Below are 20463 nucleotides of genomic sequence, written 5' to 3' on the forward strand. Positions count from 1 at the left end.
GAAACAAAGGTTGCAACATGACAAGAAATTGTGTAGTATTGACCAGCACCATTCAGTAATACAGCCTTAACCATACCTCCTTGAACTACTTCATAACTTGTCAAGAAAAGCAGTTTGCAGCAAGGGCATGTGATGTGCACCTAGTATTAAAATTGCTTTGTCTTAAAATTGAGCGTGAGGATATTAAACATACATTGTGAAGAAGACTGCTTTTGTCAGAGTGAAGATACAGCGGCTGAAAACTACTAGTCTGATACTTAAAAATTGACCAAAACTCTCCACTTTGAAGCTGAAGAAGGTAAACCTCTCCGTTATTGTATTACAAGTTGTGAAATCTCTTGAGTGCATACTGTCTATCAGACTGTTCTACTGATGAATTGCTTCAGATGGGGGAGGGAAACCCTATCTGCTTTATTTGCGTGATTGGAGTGTCTGAGGAACAAATATCCTTTGTTCTTCTGGGCTGCAGTGGAATAACTTTAAACAGGGTTTTGGCATTTCCTTTCCTTTATAAAACATGCTCAGCAAGCTGCACCAGTTAACTAGTTTGGTAAATTGTTATGTTAACAATTATGACATCTGCAATGTTTTATAAAGCAACTAATTTAATAAAATCACTATTGTGAGGACTTAAATTTTGTGTTATCTCCCAAGAGATATTTTTGGAGAGTATAGAACACAGCTCTTGGGACTAGAATTCTCTATATACTTAACAAAGCTTAATAAATGCTTGATGAGTAGTTAATAGCTTTAAAACAAAAATGATTTGTCAGGCCCTTAACAGGGTCACCCTAGAGCAACAAAGGTATAGGGCTGCCTTCCTCATTTTATTTATTTGGGGAAAAATTATTTGTGGTTTAGTTACTATAGAAAGGCAGTTTGTATGTAAGGTCTAAGATACCTAGAACTATTTATTGGAGTAATTGAGCTTATAACTCAGGTATGGCTGTGAGCATAGATTGAGTCATCTTTATTACATATATATTTTTAAGCAATTTAACCAAATTTGTTAAATTTTTAAAACTGTCACAGACTCAAAAGTAGGGACAGAACAATTAAATTATTTTTTTTAATTTCTCTTACATACAAAGGGGAGGGTCTCAATCAAAACTCTGTAGAGCACTAAGTGGAAGACAGGACCATCCAAATAATTTGAGAAGTTAACAGAAAGCAGTGACTACACAGCAATAATTACAGCCAATAAAAATTGTTTTAAGGCAGACAAGGGCTAAGATTTCCTTAGCAGTTAATAATGACATGCACTGAATTTATAATCTATTTTATTATAGAGATCAGTTTCTAACTAATGGAAATGTATCATCTGTTCCTTAACTGTGTAAATAATATTAAATTCCTTTGAAACTGGAATCTGCAGGCACAGGTATTCTTTAATCAATATTATATCATGTCCTAAAGTAAAAGCCATCCTGAGGAAGATGGGAGTTTTGAACTTAATACCAGTATCTATATAAAATGGTACAGAGAAACATCACTTTTAAAATAGTAATTTCCTTGTGAAAACTCTCATTCTTGACCCACAGAGGACTGGTATGATCAGTTCTGGATTTTATAACTTGGACAGCAAAGCTCCCAATGCATTATTCTACTGTAATCATAAACATCTGATGGTACCTCGTTGCAGTATAAGAAAACAGGCACCTGTATGAGAACCCATCTAACCTGCTAGCATGTCCTTTAGACAGCAGCCTGTCTGAGGGTCCTTCAGAAGCATATTCACAACATCATAAAGTTTGTGTTCGTATGCCAGCTTGTAATACAAGTAGATATCTTCACAATATGTGAGTAACTTCTTCAGGTTTTTCACAGCTGTATCAGTAGGCTGGTGTTGTTTATATCTAGACAAAGACACAGGAATGTACAGGTTAAGATACTGTATGTATCTTGAGCGAGGGCTATCAGCTCTGACACAATTACCTACAGTGGAAGACTGACATTATTTCTTAAAAATGAGTGCCTTACTGCTTACCTTAATTGGAATAAGTTAATACTCCAAAGGGGACCTCTGATGTTTAGGATTTTTGGCACCTCAGGCTAGCTGAGTAACTGTCCTCCCATTTTAAATACAGAGCACCATAAGCAAGGTGTTTTCACTCATCTTTTTGCAAAAAGATCTTCCTGGGGATTCTTGACATTTCTTTGTCATCTCAAGCACAGGGGTGGCATGTTATACTTAGCCATAAAATCATTACCCATGCCTTATCCAAATCAGGCATTTTAATACTTACTTTTTTGAAATCTCTTCAAATATACTGGTTCTTAATAACCTTTGCTGCTTAAATTCTTCCAAGTAATGAAAGTTTCCTTTAAGAATCACATGTTGGTATAGAATTTCAGCCCAATCAGGAACAAAGTCATAGGCCTCAGCCACAATAGAAGCCTTAAAAGAATGGAGGGAAGAACACCATTAGAGCCTATCTGATGTAAAATTGAAAACTTAATGCTGCATATACATTGACTGATCATTATCAATCATACTAAAAGGCTCCGTCTATCAGAATTGGTGTCAGTTTGACATTTTGCTTCCCCTAAAGCCCCAAAACACAGTCTTTCCTTGAGTGGATTAATACTAGTAAAACTGCTGAAAAACATCTTTTTCATACTAAACTGTGTAAGAAACAGTGAAAGGGCCAATTTCCTGAAACCATCTCTCATTACAGGACTGAAACCAGGCCCCCAATAGCCCTGATTCCCTGTGCTAACCCCGGTGCACCATTCTGTAAAAACACTGCGGCTAAGAGTTGCTTGCTGAACCCCTAGCAGGGATGTTCTTCTGAACCTCAAATGTCTAAGGGGTGAAAGTGTCTGCCTCCCTGCTGGCCTAACAATGTGTCTCACCATTCTCCAACCTTTGTCCAAACATGCTAGCAAGAAATACTACAAAAAAAGGCAATTTGTATGTCAGACAGCTAAGTCAGGAGAGCTGAACTGTCCTGGTTCTGACACTAACCCTGGGACTAGACAAGTCAATCTTAGCCCTATTAGACGGATAGCAGGAGAGAGGATGCTGGCAGTGCTGGCTAGATTTTTCTTCTGTGCTTACCTGGTAGAACCGAGGTAGGGACATGATGCAGTCCATCAGCCTGTGGCGACCTAGGTTGATAAGCATTGTGTTTTGGCCAGTGTTCAGAAAGTGAATCTGCAGTGTCAGCAACTTGGTGAGCCTGTGACAGTGCAGGGCCTGTCGCACACAGGAATCCTGAGGGACAGGGTGGAGGGATGCAAAAGTGAACTTTAGCCATCATCTCCCAATGAAGCCTCCAGCAACTGAGCCCTCCTCCCCCTTCTGCTGCCAATTGCCCCATGACTCCCTTGGGAGAGCCCAGGGACAAAATTCCCAAAGGTACCAAGCTCCAAACCAGCCTAAACTAAGACTCCATGGTTACCTTCGCATAACTCTCGGCGGCATCCAGCATGAGAGTCAGGGCCTTCAGTAGCAGCTGCTTCAGTTGGTGCCCATTCTTGATACTATCCTCTGCAAAGGAGTAAAAGAAATGGGAGTGTGCCTGACTCCCACGGCTGGCTACTCCACCGCATCAGAGTGATCACCGGCTGGACTAGAAATATCCCAGCTCGTGTTCACAGGGAGCAGATATGTCTCAGTTAGAGGGTATTGGGCCAGAAGTACACAGTCTGGAATAGAATTTAGTGCCCCATCTAGTTCTTCATTTCTTTCTAAAACATCAAGGCAGGCTTACATGGCATCAGCATACACACTGGTTCCTGACAGATGACCTGGACACTCAGGCTACAGGGCAGACAAATGCCTTCCAAGTCCCCTTACATCACTTACCTGCCCAGCTGGGGTGGCATTCAGTAGCTGCTAGAAGCTGAGGTGGGTTTTAGTCAATACAATGAGCTCCTGTCTTTTAAGCCCTAAGAACCAACCCTGAGGTAGGTGCTATTGTGACCTCTGCTCACCCCAGGGCTGAGACTCAATCAGTTTCAGCTGGATGCAGGCAGCTGCCTCATGGTTCTCCCCGATTTCCCTGCACATGCTGAAGCACAGGGCAATCATGTTGTGCTTCTCACTGTCCCCAGGGCGGCAGCGTTTGATGTAGTCAAGTAGGGCTGTCTTCAGGGTACCACTCTGCCCAGAAAAAAAAGAAACACCAAGGTCTCAACTAGGGACTGCAAGGCAGGCAGGCCTGGCTGAGTCCCTTGGTTCTTAAAGTTCCTTAAACACCCAAGAAAAAGGAAAAGAAAAATTAATATAAAAGTTTATGCTATCCTGAATATAAGGAAACAGGTACATCCTCTTTGCTGTTGGGAGTATGAACAGTAAAACCTGTCAGAAGGGGGAAGCCTTAAAAATGCACACGTGTTATTCTAACAACTCCATTTCTAAATCCATCCCTAAAGAAATAAGCAGGCAGAAGTGCTAAGATGGATGTAACAAGGATATATAATGGCAAACAATTAAAAATAATGCAGATGTTCAAAATAAGGGCTAAGAAAATACCTTGTAGCCATTTAAACTGATGTTGATTTGGGAAATATAACATGTTTATCAAGTGAGAAAGGCAGACTCATATTTGGACAGCATGATAAAAGCTTTATTAAAAAAATTAAGTATGTATGTTTATATGTTTGTGAGTATGTATGCAAAGGAAGGGCCTATACCAAAATGTTAGCAGTGGCTATCTCCACATGGTAGACACAGAGGGCTTTTTTCTGTGTTCTGTTTTCCAAGTGTCTTAACTTTGAATATGCATTACTTTTGTAATAAGAAAGTTATTAAAAGAGAATATTTAAATGTAGAAACAAAAATGCCTCAAAAACAATTTAAATACCCTTTGGGAGATCCTAAAGATGTTCAGGACTTGTCTCCTGATGACTAGCTGGTCTGTCCTGAAACTCCGCAGTGAGGAGAATTTTCTTTGTCTCTTAATCCTGCTTGGCTATCCCAAGTTCCCAGAAGCCAAAAGTGTACTGTGGTTTTTAAATCCTCAGAGGTGAAATGGGCTGAAGCAATGACTCAGCCAAATAAGTGACTTGAAAACAGGCTCTGAGTGACATGCTGGGCATCACATAAGCATGTGGAGGACAGACAAATGCCCAGAGTCCAAAGGCCTGGCACATCTGGCCTTTGCTTCCAAGCCTCCTTTCTGGTCACCATTATAAACAGCTCCACAGCTGCCCAGGCCCAGGCCTTGGCATTCACTTCCTTTTTTTTTTTTTTTAATATATTTTATTGATTTTTTACAGAGAGGAAGGGAGAGAGAGAGTTAGAAACATCGATGAGAGAGAAACATCGATCAGCTGCCTCCTGCACATCTCCCACTGGGGATGTGCCCGCAACCCAGGTACATGCCCTTGACCGGAATCGAACCTGGGACCCTTCAGTCCACAGACCGACGCTCTATCCACTGAGCCAAACCGGCTTCGGCTGGCATTCACTTCCTAATAGCTCTCAGCAACACACTCTTTTATGGTCCCCTGAGAACTCCACTGTAAAATTAGCCCTGAGACATGGCCTTCCAAGCTGGTCAATCCATTTCTTCATGGCTCAGAAAAGGTTTTTGCCCCTGTCAGAGCAGACACTAGATAGCAGAGGCAGGTGATAGCTGAGGTGAATATGCACAAACTTATTTTCTTCACTCGTTAGCATCTGTTACCACATTCACTATCTGGTCTGAAATCTGTAACCTTACACTACTGGTTACAGTACAAATCCTAGGGGTTTACTCTGATTGGGGTTATTTCTGAGAAAGTGTAAGACTCCTGAAAGTCAGTACATGTCATCCTGGAGCTCAAAATACCATACACCTACCGGATCCAACTTCTTCCTCATCAGCACTTCGAAGTAGTGCTTTTTATGCAGCAATTCAAAAATGTATGTCATCTCATTGTACCTTCCAATGCCAGTGAGGAGACGCACCTGAAAAGGAAGAAGGCAGCTTCCATCAGCATCATTTGGAATTCTCTGAGCCAGACCACTGCCCTGATCAAGGTTGCTTGCAGATGCCAAGCTCCAGGGGTAGAAGGGCTAATGACCAGGCTGCCTTGCTGAGCTCCCTCTCCCTTGTACCCAACCAAGGGCCGCTTCTGGGGGATTCAGAAACCCTAGTCACACCACTTGCTGCTCTCTCCTCTGTTGTCTCTAAAAGTGACTATTTGCGGCGGCATAGGAGGCTTGTGTTGTCAGCTTACTTCAATTCAGAGGTAAGAGGTAGGTCTGAGCCTTGTTTTTGGGGGAAATACAGCTGTCTTACCCTCTGGCAAGGGGGATGACACCCTGGAACATGGTAGGGAACCTCTCGATTTCTCCTTTGGAACAATCTAATTCTGACAGAACTTAGAGCCTGGAGCAGAGGGCTGCTCAGCTGGCTACCAAGTAGGTAGTGGTATCCAGATGAGCAAGTTCCGTAAGAATCAGCCCTGGACTGGCCCCTAGCCTACCTGCTCTCAAAGGTTTCCCTAGGATGGAACGTGGGGATGAGGGATTTACTTACTACCAGCCCATACTCCTCGTTGGGGGCCAAGTGGTTGTCTGTGAGCAGCCGAGCAGCCTGCAGAACTCGGATGATGCCCTCCATGTGGCATGTCAGCGTGAAGCAGTGATGGGCCAGAATCAGCAGCTCTGTGGCTGGTTAGGTGGGGTACTGGTCAGATAAGATTGTGAACCCTGGCCACCCACTGTCTACACACAGCCTGGAGAAGACTCTTCACCAGTCCTCTGAGATCCCTGGCCACACCAGCTCCAGCTCTGGGACAACTCCTCCCCCCAACCCCCCAAATGATGTCTAAATTCTTCTCGGTGACAGTACAGTCTCTCCCCAAAGACAGTCATGTAGTGACTGCACGGTGACATTTTGAGGCCCAGGCACATGAGAACAAGGAATCCTTGACTTCTAATGATGGAGACACTCTGGAGACAAACTGATGGAGTTCATGCCAACATGAACCCGAACCCGAGGGCAGTCTCTATCTCAGTGAAGAGTCCTGGGGCCTAATCAAGAGCCACATAACGTTCTGCACTTCCTCTGAGAGAAAGAGAGGGAAACACCGATTGGTTGCCTCCTGCATGCATGCTGAACAGGGGTCGAATCTGCAACCTGGGTATGTGCTCTGACTGGGAATCAAACCCTCCACCTTTGGTGCATGGGTGACACTCCAACCAACTGTGCCATACTAGCCAGGGCAATATTCTGCACTTCTGATGGCTTTCTAGATTAACGAAAGATTTGACTACATACAAATTCCAAACTATTACACATAATCACTGTAAGCGAATTAAAAAGCCAACTGGGAAAAATGTTTGCAATGTTGAAGACAGCAACAGGGTTTCCAGCCTTAATACATGTGCCTTTTGGGTCTTGGTACCTGTGGAACCCTCCCCAAACCTGACTACTGAGCAATCTTGACTAATAATCCTTCAGGCCTTGGTTTGGACATTTCCTCCAAAAACATTTCTTGACCCTCATCAGTCTGGCTCTTACTGTGTCACACTCCTAGTATGGGCTCCAGGGACTGCTGCTTTATGTTCACCACATCCCTGGTTTTTAGAGTACTTAGCACACAGCTGGTACTCTGTACATACTATGGACTGGACTGAGAAGAGATATAGAAAGTTATTTTTAAAGTAAAACTGTTCAACCTTTAAAAACTTATTTGTTCACTAAAGATCATTAAAATGCCCTTTTTGGGTCTATCAAATTTGCAAAGTGGAATGGGTTCCAGGAAATACTACTTTCACCTCTGCTTAAATGGAAGTAAGAAGTGAACTTTTTTTTTCTGGAGTAAAAGTTGATAATATATATATAAGCTTTAAAAACATCATGGAAAGATGTTAATGACAGCATACTTTTGAATCATAGTTCATCTTAGGGAAATAATCATGGGTGTGCACATAGATTTGCCTATAAGGATGTTTGCCAGTATATTAAGACAGCAGAGGAGGAAACCAAGATGGCGGCATAGGTAAACACCGGAAATTACTGCCTCTCACAGCCACTTCAAAAATACAACTAAAAGACAAAATGGACATCATCCAGAACCACAGGAAGGCTGGCCGAGTGGAAATTCTACAACTAGAAGGAAAGAGAAAAGCACACTGAGACTCAGAGGAGGTGCGGTGTGGAAGTAAAGTGCAGAGGTATGGAGGCGCATGCAGAAAGGGCTGGCGGCTGAGGACGCGGCTGTCTTTTTCAATTGGGAGGGAGACACAAGCTCCCAACGGCTCTGAACGCCAGTTCCGGGCGAGTCTCTGGGGACCCAGATTCATACGGGGAGAAACTGGATTGTCCGGCATTGGGCAGAACTTGAGGGCGGCTTTCTCTCAGAGATGCTTGCAGCGATTACTGCGGAACAGTGAGACCCGGGGCCTCTTAGGGCAGGGCTGAGGATCAGCCATAGCTGTTTGCGCCACCCTGTTGATTCCCTGAGACTCCGCCCCACCCAAGCTGTGCACAGAGGCTTTTGTGTATGAAAGGCCTGGCCCTTTGCAATCTAAAATTACCTAACTAACTACAGCTGGGTCAGAGAGACCCAGAACATCCAAAAGAAGGCCCAAGGCCCCACAGCAGCTTACATTGCTTCACAGCTGGGCCTCATCTGGGCACCTCCAAACTCCAAACAAAGAAGAGGAATCTGCAGATCTCTCTGTAGCTCCTGCTGGGTAGCCTCAGGAAGAGGCTAAATTAGCACCTCCTTAGAGATCCAAGAGCCAGTGTACCCAGTGGTCAGAGTGGGACCATCCAGATTACAGCTCCTCAGATCCATAAGGGACACACTCAGGGGGCAGACTCAGTGAGCACCAAAACCCCACTGAAGCAAGTCTTGCCCCAGAAGGGTGTCTCCAGCACAGAAGTTCTCCCACCATAACCACAGCTGATTCTCAGCCAACTGGCCTGGAGGTCAATTCCTCCCAGTGATACCTACAACAATCAAGGCTTAACTACAACAAGACTGTGCACAAAGCCCACAAAGGGGTGTGCCAAGAGTGTCCACCTCAGGTAATAGGGGAGGCTGAGCCACTGGGCCCTAGAGGACACCTAGTACAGAAAGCCACTCTACCAACACAGGGAAGCAGCCAAAATGCGGAGACAAAGAAACAGGTCACAAATGACAGCAATGGAGGAAAGCAAACTGCTGGATATAGAGTTCAAGACCACGGTACTAAGGTTTTTCAAGAATTTTCTAGAAACCGCCGATAAATTTAGTGAGACCCTCGAGGATATGAACAAGGAACAACTAGAAATTAAGCATACACTGACTGAAATAAAAAATATTATACAGAGACCCAACAGCAGACTAGAGGATCCCAAGAATCAAGTCAAAGATTTGAAATATGAAGAAGCAAAAAACGCCCAACTGGAAAAAGAAAAAAGAATCCAAAAATATGAAGATAGTGTAAGAAGCCTTTGGGACAACTTCAAGCGTACCAACATCCGAATTATAGGGGTGCCAGAAGAAGAGAGAGAGCAAGATATTGAAAACCTATTTGAAGAAATAATGACAGAAAACTTCCCCTACCTGGTGAAAGAAATAGACTTACAAGTCCAGGAAGCACAGAGAACCCCAAACAAAAGGAATCCAAAGAGGACCACACCAAGGCACATCATAATTAAAATGCCAAGAGCAAAAGACAAAGAGAGAATCCTAAAAGCAGCAAGAGAAAGAGAATCAGTTACCTACAAGGGAGTACCCATACGACTGTCAGCTGATTTCTCAACAGAAACTATGCAGGCCAGAAGGGAGTGGCAAGAAATATTCAAAGTGATGAATAGCAAGAACCTACAACAAAGATTTCTTTATCCAGCAAAGCTGTCATTCAGAATTGAAGGTCAGATAAAGAGCTTCACAGATAAGAAAAAGCTAAAGGAGTTCATCACCACCAAACCAGTATTATATGAAATGCTGAAAGGTATCCTTTAAGAAGAGGAAGAAAAAGGTAAAGATAAAAAAATTATGAACAACAAAGTGACAACATATACATATCTATCAACAAGTGAATCTAAAAATCAAGTGAATAAATAATTTGATGAACAGAATAAACTGGTGAATATAATAGAATCAGGGGCATAGAAAGGGAGTGGACTGACAATTCTCAGGGGGAAGGGGTGTGAGGGGTGCGGGAAGAGACTGGACAAAAATCATACACCTATGGATGAGGACGGTGGGGCTGGGGGGTAAGGGCAGAGGTGTGGGGTGGGAACCGGGGGGGAAAAAGGAACAACTGTAATAATCTGAATAAAGATTTAATTAAAAAAAAAAAGCACACCCTGGTGCCAGCCTGTTCTGTGCCTCTGCACATCCTAAAAAAAAAAAAAAAAGACAGCAGAAAATTGGAAATAATATAAAGTCCCACAATAGGGTCTACAATGTTTTAAAAAATTGATTTTAGAGAGAGGAAGGGAGAGGGAAAGAGAAACATTGATGAGAGACAAATATTGATTGGCTGCCTCCTGCACACCCCTACTTGGGATCAAGCCTGCAACCCAGGCACGTGCCCTGACCAGAAATTGAACCGTGACCTCCTGGTTCATAGGTTGATCTTCAATCACTGAGCACATCTGGGGCAGGGTCTACAATTTTTAATTACATATAAGAGAAATACTGTGTAACCATTAAATATGATATAGGATATCCTCAGAAGGGGATTCACAACAAGAAATAAATTTAAAAAAATCAATGTTTTAAAAAATGATATAGGAGAATACTCAATGGAAAGATGTTAATGTCAGCATATTCATAAATTATAAACAATACGCAAAACTAATTTTTGAAAAATAAAAGCCTATTGATTTGCATAGAAAAAGATCAGAGGGACACACATTTCTGAATGCCTGCAATGAACTAGACATTGTGGAAAGTGAGTGAGCTTTTAAATCACAGACTGGGTTCAAATTCCAGTTCTGCCATTTAATAGTTAATCAACTTCTCTAAGCTTCAGTCTCCTAAAGTGGGGACAATAATATCCACTTTATAAGGTAATTTAAGAGTGAAATAAGATAAATATGCCAAATGTTAAAGGTTTACCTTTTTGTGTGATTTTAAATTTGGGGCTGCTTTTCCATACATATCCTCTAAACTTTCTTTAATGAACTTATGGCTTTCTCCCAAGAACTTATAAACTATTTTGGAGGAGTAGGGGTGAGAGCAGGAGGGATCCAAATTGAGTTTTGGAAAGACTAGCTCTAAAAGACTTCTTGAAGACCTGCTTGGGCCCAAAATGTGAGAAAATGGCCAAGAACTTACTGCAGGACAATTCCCCATGGGGAACGGAGGAAATCTTTTCCAACAACTTCATGCCTACCAAGGTGCGGTCTTGACACAAAGTGGTTAGCTGAAGAAATGCCTGGCTTTCTTCTGCTGGGGTGACCATCTGCTTCTGTCCTGTACAGAAAGACATGGGGAAAGGCACTGGTTTACCTGGAGACAGTTGAGAGAAAGATAAGAGCCCCATGCTGCCCTGGCCTGGGCACCAGGAAGTAATGCTGAAAGAGTTCCCAGTGCAGCTCTTCTCTTGGCCTAGTGGTCAGCTGACACAACAGCAGGAGTTCATTAGCTCAGAGGAAGGCACAGCTACCCAAAGCATAATTGTAAAACAATGAACAAAAAGCGATTACAACAAAATAAACGCAATGTATTTTCCTCTTCTGACTGCAACCTGGCAACTTGAGAGGGCAACATGCAGGACATATGAGCATCACATCCAAATCCATAACACTAGATACTTGTGTAAGTTGTCTGAAAGGCTGAGGAAGCCTGAAGGGAGGGTACCTGCTCCCTCTGATGGTGACAGTAGCTCCCGGGTCACCTCTTCGGCCACAAGGTCAGCCACCCTTTCTGGCTCCAGGCCCTGAGTGCTGATGAAGGCTTGGGCTCGCTTGCATCGGTCAGACTGTGGAGAGGCCAAGATTGCTCGGAGTATGGCCTCACCATCCTGAGCAGCAACATCTGTGTAGGAACAGCCCAACTCCTGAAAAGAAGACAAGTCAGTCAAAGCTACTGTTAGGAGCCAGGAAAAAGCTAGCCCCTTCTGAATTCTGATGTGGACAGGCTGCATTGCTTGCCATGAGCAGGAACCTTAAAAGAAGCAAGCACTGTATTCCAGTTCTTTCCACCACTTCACCAACGAGCTGGATCCAAGGAAGAGAGTCTTGTCTTCAAAAAGCATCAGGTGACTTATCTTGTATTGAACACTGAGTTTTTCAAATGTTATACAATGTGAGAAAGTTGAATAAAAGGTAAGAGCCCTTTCCGTGTTGTTCCCACAACAGCTGCATAACCCTCCATTTCCAAGGAAGCCTCTGAACCTTACCCAAGGCAAATGGCATTACTGCTCCACTCTGTCTCCCGTGCTCTTCCCTCTGCACTCAGCATCTACTGTTTTTCTCCTTCAGTCAGCACAAAGCCACAAACAGTTCCTGGCTGTACTGCTCCTGTCTTTAGGGTCATCATACTCCATTTTATTTTATTCTAAACTTATTTTGGGCTGCCCCTGACAAGGAAAGCTCCTGAAGCAAGACCTAAGATTGGAAGGGACTCTTGTGGTCAAATCATTTATAGATCAAGAACTAGGGTTTAAAGAAGTGAAATGTCTGGCTCTAATTTCTGGTTGGCTAAGCTGCAGCCAGGACTCAAGTCACCATGGCACTTGGGTGGGCATCCTCCCCATTATTTCCAAGAAATGATTTGTATCCTGACAAGAGCTCTATTCCCAGGTCACGATCATCATCTAATGGGCTGACTTAGCAATGTGCAAAATCTCCCTCGAGCTTCACGCTTCCCTCCCTCTCAGAGGGAGGTTCCTTTGGAGGCCCCCCCCCCCCCCCCGCCCCTTTGGCACTACCTTGGAAAGTTCATACAGACAGAGGACCCGTCGGCAGTAGTTCTTCCCATGGAGGCATTTGTGTGTCAGAGTTTCCAGATTAGTCACCATTTCATCACTGGGGGGCAGCATCACAAATGACTGACTCTCCAAACTTGAAGCTAGAAGCAAATACAGATTGAAGGTGGTGGGTAGGGGGTGGTGGTGACGAAGCTGGTAAGTTAAGGCCTCTCCTCAGCCCACTATGGCTCTGCCTCTCTGCCCACAACTTACTGCACTGTACCCCCATCAGTCCCCCTGGGTCTGGGTCCACTTGAACTTCTTTCATTGCCTTCTAGGAAATTCCAGGCTGAAATACCTCACAGGCCTCATAGGGTACAAAAGACTCAAAGCCACCTAACGAGCACTCTAGAGATGATCACCAAAATTGACTGATAGACTCTCCTCCACACCCTCTCCTCCTAATTTCCCTTATCAAATAAGTCAACAGGTCTAGCTGACTGTATCTCCAAAACACCTCTCCATCACCACCTTCAGTTCCAGCCTTCAGCACCCGGCATCTAAGAGGCTGTCACTGGTCCCTGCTGCCAGCCTCCCCTTGTCCCCAGGTCAATCTTCCACATACTCATCAGGGTCTTTCTTAAAATGCAAATCATACAAAAAAAGGATCATCTGGATAGATACCTTAAGGGAATAGTAAAATTAAAATCCACTCCTGATTAAAAACAAACAACAAATAAATGCTCTTAGTCTGAAATAGAAGAAAGCTTTCTTAATTTGATCAAGTGTTTCTATTAGGTAAAAAAGTAGATTATTTATGTAACACTATTTCTAATCGCAAAAACAAAAATGAAAATTTAAATCTGTATCAATAGAGCATTGTTAAATAGTAGTCTATCCGCATAGAATACTCTGCAGCCATTAAAAACAACGAGGCCGTCCTCACTTTGGCAGCACATATACTAAAACTGGAACAATACAGAGAAGATTGGCATGGCCCCTGTGCAAGGATGCCATGAAAAAAGAAAAAAAAAAAAGAATGAGATCAATCAATCTGTGTACTGAAAAAAAAAAGTAGAACAATGTAATTTCATTTTTGTAAGAAAGAAATTGTGTGTGTGTGTGTGTGTGTGTGTGTGTATGCGCACTAGCACACACAAGCCCACAAGTAGAATACAACGCATGCCAAGCAAGTAAATACTTATTTTAGGGGATTTGGTGGGGGTGGTGTTGAATGGGTAAATGATTTCACTTTATGCATTTATGTATTGTGTTATTTGCTACACTAAACATGTAATACTTTTGCATTTAAGATATTATCCATTAAAAAATACACTTTAGCCCTAGCCACTCTGGCTCCGTAGACAGACTGCCTGCAGACTGAAAGGTCCCAGGTTCGATTCTAGTCAAGGGCACATGCCCAGGTTGTGGGCTCGATCCTCAGAAGGGGGCGTGCAAGAGGTAGCCAATCAATGATTCTCTGTCATCATTGATGGTTCTAGCTCTCTCTCCCTCTCACTTCCTCTCTGAAATCAATAAAAGTATATTTTTAAAAAATACACTTTAAAGACCAAAGTAAAAAGCAACTCAGACCATGTTATTCCCCTATTTAAAATCCTTCTTCGGGGGTTCCAGTTCTAGGTAAGGAGATCACTCCACCCTTCTCTCCCACTGAACTCAACATAAAACCTGGACACTGCATGTAGCACCATACAAGGACTCTGAAATGGAAATAGTAGGCGGTGGAATGCAGATAACCAGAATTAACACTTTCTTCCCCTCTAGTAACCGCCAGCCTGAAGGCAGTGCCACCTAAAACCCAGAACTGAGCACTAAGGCTCACAGAGAGAGTGTGCTCCCCAGGAAAAGCCCTCTAGTATGGGCTCAAGGAGTAGGAACAGGAACTCCTAATGCTCATTCTCTCTCATCTCAGCTCCTAAGCAACCCTTTGGCCTTGGTGACAGAGGCTGATGCAGCAGGGTGGCAAGAACCAAAACTTAGAAAAGGAACCTTCTTTGAGGATCAGAGGAGCTCTGGTCTCAAGAGGGTGGAGTAATCCTGTTCCTTTTTCCATTGGCCCTCCGTAAGGTGGCCCTGGATGCAAATTCAGGGAAGTGCATGACAGAATGGGGTAACTAAACCTCCAGCTTTTGGCCAGAGGACTGAAAAGGGAAGCCTCAGAAAAACAGAAAGCACTTGGGAGAGAGATTCAGGAAAGCAACATGAAGGTGTTTATAAAACTGAATTAACAGATAAACCACTGCTTAGGACTAGGTCATAGACTGACCGGAGGATCGTACACACATGGATGGATCTGAATAGTATCACAAAGACTTTGAAAAGTGCACTGGGTTGGCCCACAGAAAGTGGGTCGGAACCTGTAGCCTAAACCTAACCAGGTCAAATGCCTGCTAAAAAAATATCAAAATTCTTCATAGGATTTAAATTAAGACTCAGAATCTCATATCATACTATTCAAAATGTTTAAATGCAACACAAAATTACTCAACATACAAATATACAGGAAAAATCTCAACTCATGTGAGAAAAGACAACAGATGACAGAGTACTAAAATGACACAAATGTTGAAATTGTCTGATTAAGATTAAAGCAACTAGCCTGGCTGGTGTGGCTTAGTGGTTGAGCATCAACTTAAGAACCAGGAGGTCATGGTTCGATTCCCAGTCAGGGCACATGCCTGGGTTGTGGGCTTGATCACCAGTGTGGTGTATGCAGGAGGCAGTCGATGGATGATTCTCTTTCATCATTGATGTTTCTTCTCTCTCTCTCTCTCTCTCTCTCTCTCTCTCTCTCTCTCTCTCTCTCTCTCTCCCTACCTGAAATCAATTCAAAAACAAAAAGATTAAAGTAGCCACTATACAAATGTTCCAACAAGCAATCATGACTGCTCTTATGATAAACAGAAAAACAAAGTCTTAGCAAATAAATAGGTGTAAAGAATAAAATGGAAATTTAACACTGAACAATAACTGAAATTTAAAAATCACAGAAATTAAAACACTTAATAACAGAATAAAAATGCCAGAGAAGTCTGGCTGGCTGGTGTTGCTCAGTGGTTGGGTGTCGACCCATGAACCAGGTCATGGTTCGATCCCTAGTAGTGTGGGAGGCAGCCGATAGATGATTCTCTCTCATCATTGATGTTTCTATCCCTCTCCTGTCCTCTCTCTGAAATCAATAAAAACATTTTTTTAAATGCTAGAGAAAACAGTCAGTGAAACTGAAGACAGATGAACAGAAATTATCCAATCTGAGCAATAGAGAGAAAAAAAATAGAAAAACTGAACAAAGCCTCAAGGACTTGTGAGACACTAATAAAAGTTCTAAGATTCATGTCCCAAAAGGACTGGAGTAAGAGTATGGTACTGAAAAAAGTATTTGAAAAGATAATGTCTGAAAACAACCTAAATTTGGTGGAACACACAAAACTACATGTTCAAGAAGCTTAGTGAACCCCAAATCAGATAAATACTAAGAAATACATGCCCAGCCGCATTATAATCTAACTGCTGAATACCAAAGACAGAAAAACATCTTGAAAGCAACCAGAGAAAAATGCATTATTTATATGGGAAAAAAATAATTCAAATCACTTCACATTATTCATCAGATACCATGGAGGTCCAAAGGAAGTGGTAAAAAAGATGGCAGTATAGGTAAACGCCGGTACTCACTGCCTCCTACAACCACATCAAAATTACAGCTAAAATGCAGACCATCCAGAACTGCCTGAAAGCTGGCTGAATGGAAGTCCTACCACTAGAGGAAAAAAAAAAGTCCTGCCCTGACCGGTGTGGCTCAGTAGATTGAGCGTCGGCCTGCAGAATGAAGGGTCCCAGGTTCGATTCCAGTCAAGGGCATGTATGTACCTTGGTTGCGGGCACATCCCCAGTAGGGGGTGTGTAGGAGGCAGCTGATCAATGTTTCTCTCTCATTGATGTTTCTAACTCTCTATCCCTCTCCCTTTCTCTCTGTAAAAAAATTAATAAAATATATTTTTAAAAAAAGAAGAGAGAGAGATTTCTTAAAAAAAAAAAAAAAAAAAAAAAGAAGCAGCAGCAGCCCTACAACTAGACTGGTAGGAAGGGTGGAGAGGTGGAATAGGCTGCTTTGGCACCCACATGGGCCATCTGTTTAATCCAGAGGCAGATTGTCCCTGCTGACACACCATGAAGAGCAAGGGGTCCCAGACCCACACCAGACCCCCAGCCCAGGGTCCCAGAACTAGGAAGAGAAATCCCCGTAACTTCGGGCTGTAAAAACCAGTGAGGATTGTGGCTGTAGGACACGGAGGCTGCTGGAGACCCAGGTGTTCCTCTTAAAGGGCCAGGCACAAACTTACTTGGACTCACTTCCTCTGAGATCCAGTGCCCTGAGTCACTGGGGAACCCAGACACATACTAGGAGGAACTGGATTGTCTGGCATCAGGGCAGGAACTTGGGGGCGGCCTTCTAACAGATGGAGGTGCTCACAGGGGTCATTGGTCCTATGCTGAGACCTCCCCTGTCCCAGGGTTGACTGGCAACCATATCTGAGTCGCCATCAACCTGGAGAACACTGTTTGCTCCACCGTGGTGATTCTCTGAGACCCCGCCCCATCTAATTTGCAACCCCACCCAAGCTGTTTGCAGCAGCTTTTCCATATGAATGGCCTGTCCTGGCTCAGACTTCAGACTTTGTTAAAATCTCTCAAACAAGCTTCAGCTGGTGTCAGGGTGCCCCAAATCTATCAGTAAAAGGCCCAAGACCTGGCACTAGTACCAGCCTACCTTGCTTCACAGCTGGGCCTCACCTGGGCACTTCTTAGCCCAATACAAACAGCAGCCATCTGCAGATCTCTCTGTAGCTCCTGCTGGGTGGCCCTCAGAAGTGGCTAATTTTGCAACTTCCTGAAGGCCCTCGAGCCAGTGCACCCAGTGGACAGCCTCAGACATACCAGATTACAACTCTATATATTCACAAGCGACACAATCAAGGGGCAGACTCAGTGAGTACCAAAGCCCTACTGAAGCAAGTCCTGCTCCATAAGGGTGTTTCCTGCACAGCTCTCCCACTGTAGCCACAGCTGGTCCTCACAGCCAATTGGCCTGGAAGTCAATTCCCCCCAGTGATGCCAACAGCAATCAAAGCTCAACTACAAGACTGCACACAGCCCACAGAGGTGCACCTAGAGGGCCCAGCTCAGGTGCCTGGAGAGACTGAGACACAGCTGTATAGGACACCTACTACATAAGGCCACTCTACCAATTCCAGGAGACATAGCAGCTCTACCCAAACACACACAGGGAAGCAGCCAAAATGCAGAGACAAAGAAACATAACACAAATGAAAGTAATGGAAGAAAGCAAACTACTGGATACAGAGTTCAAAACCATAGTTATAAGGTTACTCAAGGGTCTTCAAGGAACTTAGTGAGACTTTCAAGGATCTTAGTGAGAATTCCAAAGACATGGAAAAGGACCACTCAGAAATTAAGCATATACTAACTGAAACAAAGAATAATTTACAGGGATTCAACAGTAGAGGATTCAAATCAACAATTTGAAATATGAGGAAGCAAAAAACACCCAATCAGAAGAGGAAAAAAAAAAGAATCCAAAAATATGAAGAGAGTGTAAGGAGCCTCTGGGACAACTTCAAGCATATCAACATTCACATTATAGGGGTGCCAGAAGAAGAGAGAGAGCAAGATATTTGAAAATTTATTTGAAGAAATAATGACAGAAAACTTCCCCTACCTGGTGAAAAAAATAGACTTACAAGTCCAGGAAACTCAAACAAGAGTCCCAAACAAGAGCAACCCAAAGAGGACCACACCAAGACACATCAAATTAAAATGCCAAGGGCTAAAGACAAAGACAGAATCCTAAAAGCAGCAAGAGAAAGAGAGCGCCCTTGTCAGCTAATTTCTCAACAGAAACTATACAGGCCAGAAGGAAGTGGCAAGAAATATTCAAAATGATGAATAGCAAGAACCTACAACCAAGATTACTTTACCCAGCAAAGCTATCATTCAGAATTGAAGGTCAGATAAAGAGCTTCATAGATAAGAAAAAGCTAAAGGAGTTTATCACCACCAAGCCAGTATTACATGAAAAGTTGAAGGGTATTCTTTAAGAAGAGGAAGAAGAAGAAAAAGATAAAAAATATGAACAGTAGCCCTAACTGGTTTGGTTCAGTGGATAGAAGTGTTGGCCTGCAGACTCAAGGGTCCCAGGTTCAATTCTGGTCAAGGGCATGTACCTTGGTTGTGGGCACATACCCAGTAGGGAGTGTGCAGGAGGCAGCTGATCAATGTTTCTCTCTCATCAATGTTTCTAACTCTCTATCCCTCTCCCTTCTTCTCTGTAAAAAAATCAATAAAATATATTTAAAAAAACAAAACGCCGTGATTTATATTTATAAAAAAAAAATGAATAAAATGGCAATAAATACATATCTATCAACAATTGAATCTAAAAATCAAAATAAACAAATAAGAAATCGAATGACCAGAATCAAACCTGGGACCCCTGAGTCCATAGGCTGATGCTCTATCCAATGAGCCAAACTGGTTAGGGCAGTGGTCGGCAAACTGTGGCTCAAGAGCCACATGTGGCTCTTTGGCCCCTTGAGTGTGGCTCTTCCACAAAATACCGACTTCTGCACATGAGCCACAAAGTTTCAATTGCACTGTACGTGTGCACCCGCACGTGGTATTTTGTGGTATTTTGTGGAAGAGCCACACTCAAGGGGCCAAAGAGCCGCATGTGGCTTGCGAGCTGGAGTTTGCCAACCATGGGGTTAGGGCAATGAATTTTCTATATCCAGCAAAAACCATCCATCAGAAATGAAAGTGAAATAGAGACATCCTATATAATAAAAAATATGCAAATTGACCAAACAGCAGAACGGTCGCTATGACACGCACTGACCACCAGGGGGCAGGTGCTCAATGCAGGAGCTGCCCCCTGGTGGTCAGTGGGCTCTCACAGGGGGATCACTGCTCAGCCAGAAGCCGGGCTCACAGCTGGCAAGCACAGCGGTGGTGCCAGGAGCCTCTCCCGCCTCTGTGGCAGTGCTCAGGATGTCTGACTGACGGCTTAGGCCCACTCCTGGTGAATGGGCCTAAGTCGTCAGTCAGACATCCCCCAAGGGCTCCCAGACTGTAAGAGGGTGCAGGCCAGGCTGAGGGACCCCCCTCCCCAAGAGTGCACGAATTTCATGCACCAGGCCTCTAGTTCTTATATGAAGAAAAACTAATGAAGAAAATCAAAGAGAATCTGTCACTAACAGACAACTCTAAAAGAATTACTAAGAGAACTCCTTTAAGCAGAAGAAAAAAGAAATCAGAAGGAAACTTGAAATATCAGGAACAAGGGAAGAACAACAAAAGTAGTAAATATCTTAGTAAATATAATAAGTTATTTTCTCCTTGAGTTTTTAAAATATACTTTTTGGTTGAAAGCAAAATTTATAGCATTGTTTGATGGGTTTCCAATGTATGTAGATATACAACTAGGATATAAAGGGAGAGAAATAAAGTGATCTACATGTGGTAAAGTTTCTGCATTCCAGTTGAAGTGGTAAAATACCAACTTTAGCCAAATATATGGTGAAGGAAGATGATTTGACTTTGGGTTGTGGGTACACAATACAATATAC

At 43.2% G+C, this 20463-nt stretch overlaps 1 protein-coding gene and 1 non-coding gene across 5 annotated transcripts in view; one reads left to right on the top strand and one right to left on the bottom strand.

Moving 5' to 3' along the window:
- Nucleotides 1-1054: 1054 nt before the first annotated feature.
- The window catches only part of SPG11 (SPG11 vesicle trafficking associated, spatacsin), a 93376-nt gene continuing 73967 nt past the window's right edge, over nt 1055-20463 (bottom strand). For all 4 annotated transcript variants that reach the window (XM_036299904.1, XM_036299919.1, XM_036299910.1 and 1 more), the window contains 10 exons: nt 12818-12957; nt 11746-11944; nt 11221-11358; nt 6474-6607; nt 5792-5899; nt 3940-4108; nt 3405-3493; nt 3062-3217; nt 2247-2398; nt 1055-1856 (listed from right to left, as the gene is read on the bottom strand). In XM_036299904.1, the coding sequence (XP_036155797.1) occupies nt 1676-1856; nt 2247-2398; nt 3062-3217; nt 3405-3493; nt 3940-4108; nt 5792-5899; nt 6474-6607; nt 11221-11358; nt 11746-11944; nt 12818-12957 (1466 nt within the window). In that variant the 3' untranslated portion in view covers nt 1055-1675. The remainder of the gene's footprint in view (nt 1857-2246; nt 2399-3061; nt 3218-3404; nt 3494-3939; nt 4109-5791; nt 5900-6473; nt 6608-11220; nt 11359-11745; nt 11945-12817; nt 12958-20463) is intronic.
- Nucleotides 13735-13842, top strand: LOC118661351. The gene has a single exon (XR_004969305.1). It is a non-coding gene; the product is annotated as a U6 spliceosomal RNA (small nuclear RNA).

Source organism: Myotis myotis, unplaced genomic scaffold (assembly GCF_014108235.1).
Source record: "Myotis myotis isolate mMyoMyo1 unplaced genomic scaffold, mMyoMyo1.p scaffold_m19_p_1, whole genome shotgun sequence".
NCBI classification, from domain to species: domain Eukaryota; kingdom Metazoa; phylum Chordata; class Mammalia; order Chiroptera; family Vespertilionidae; genus Myotis; species Myotis myotis.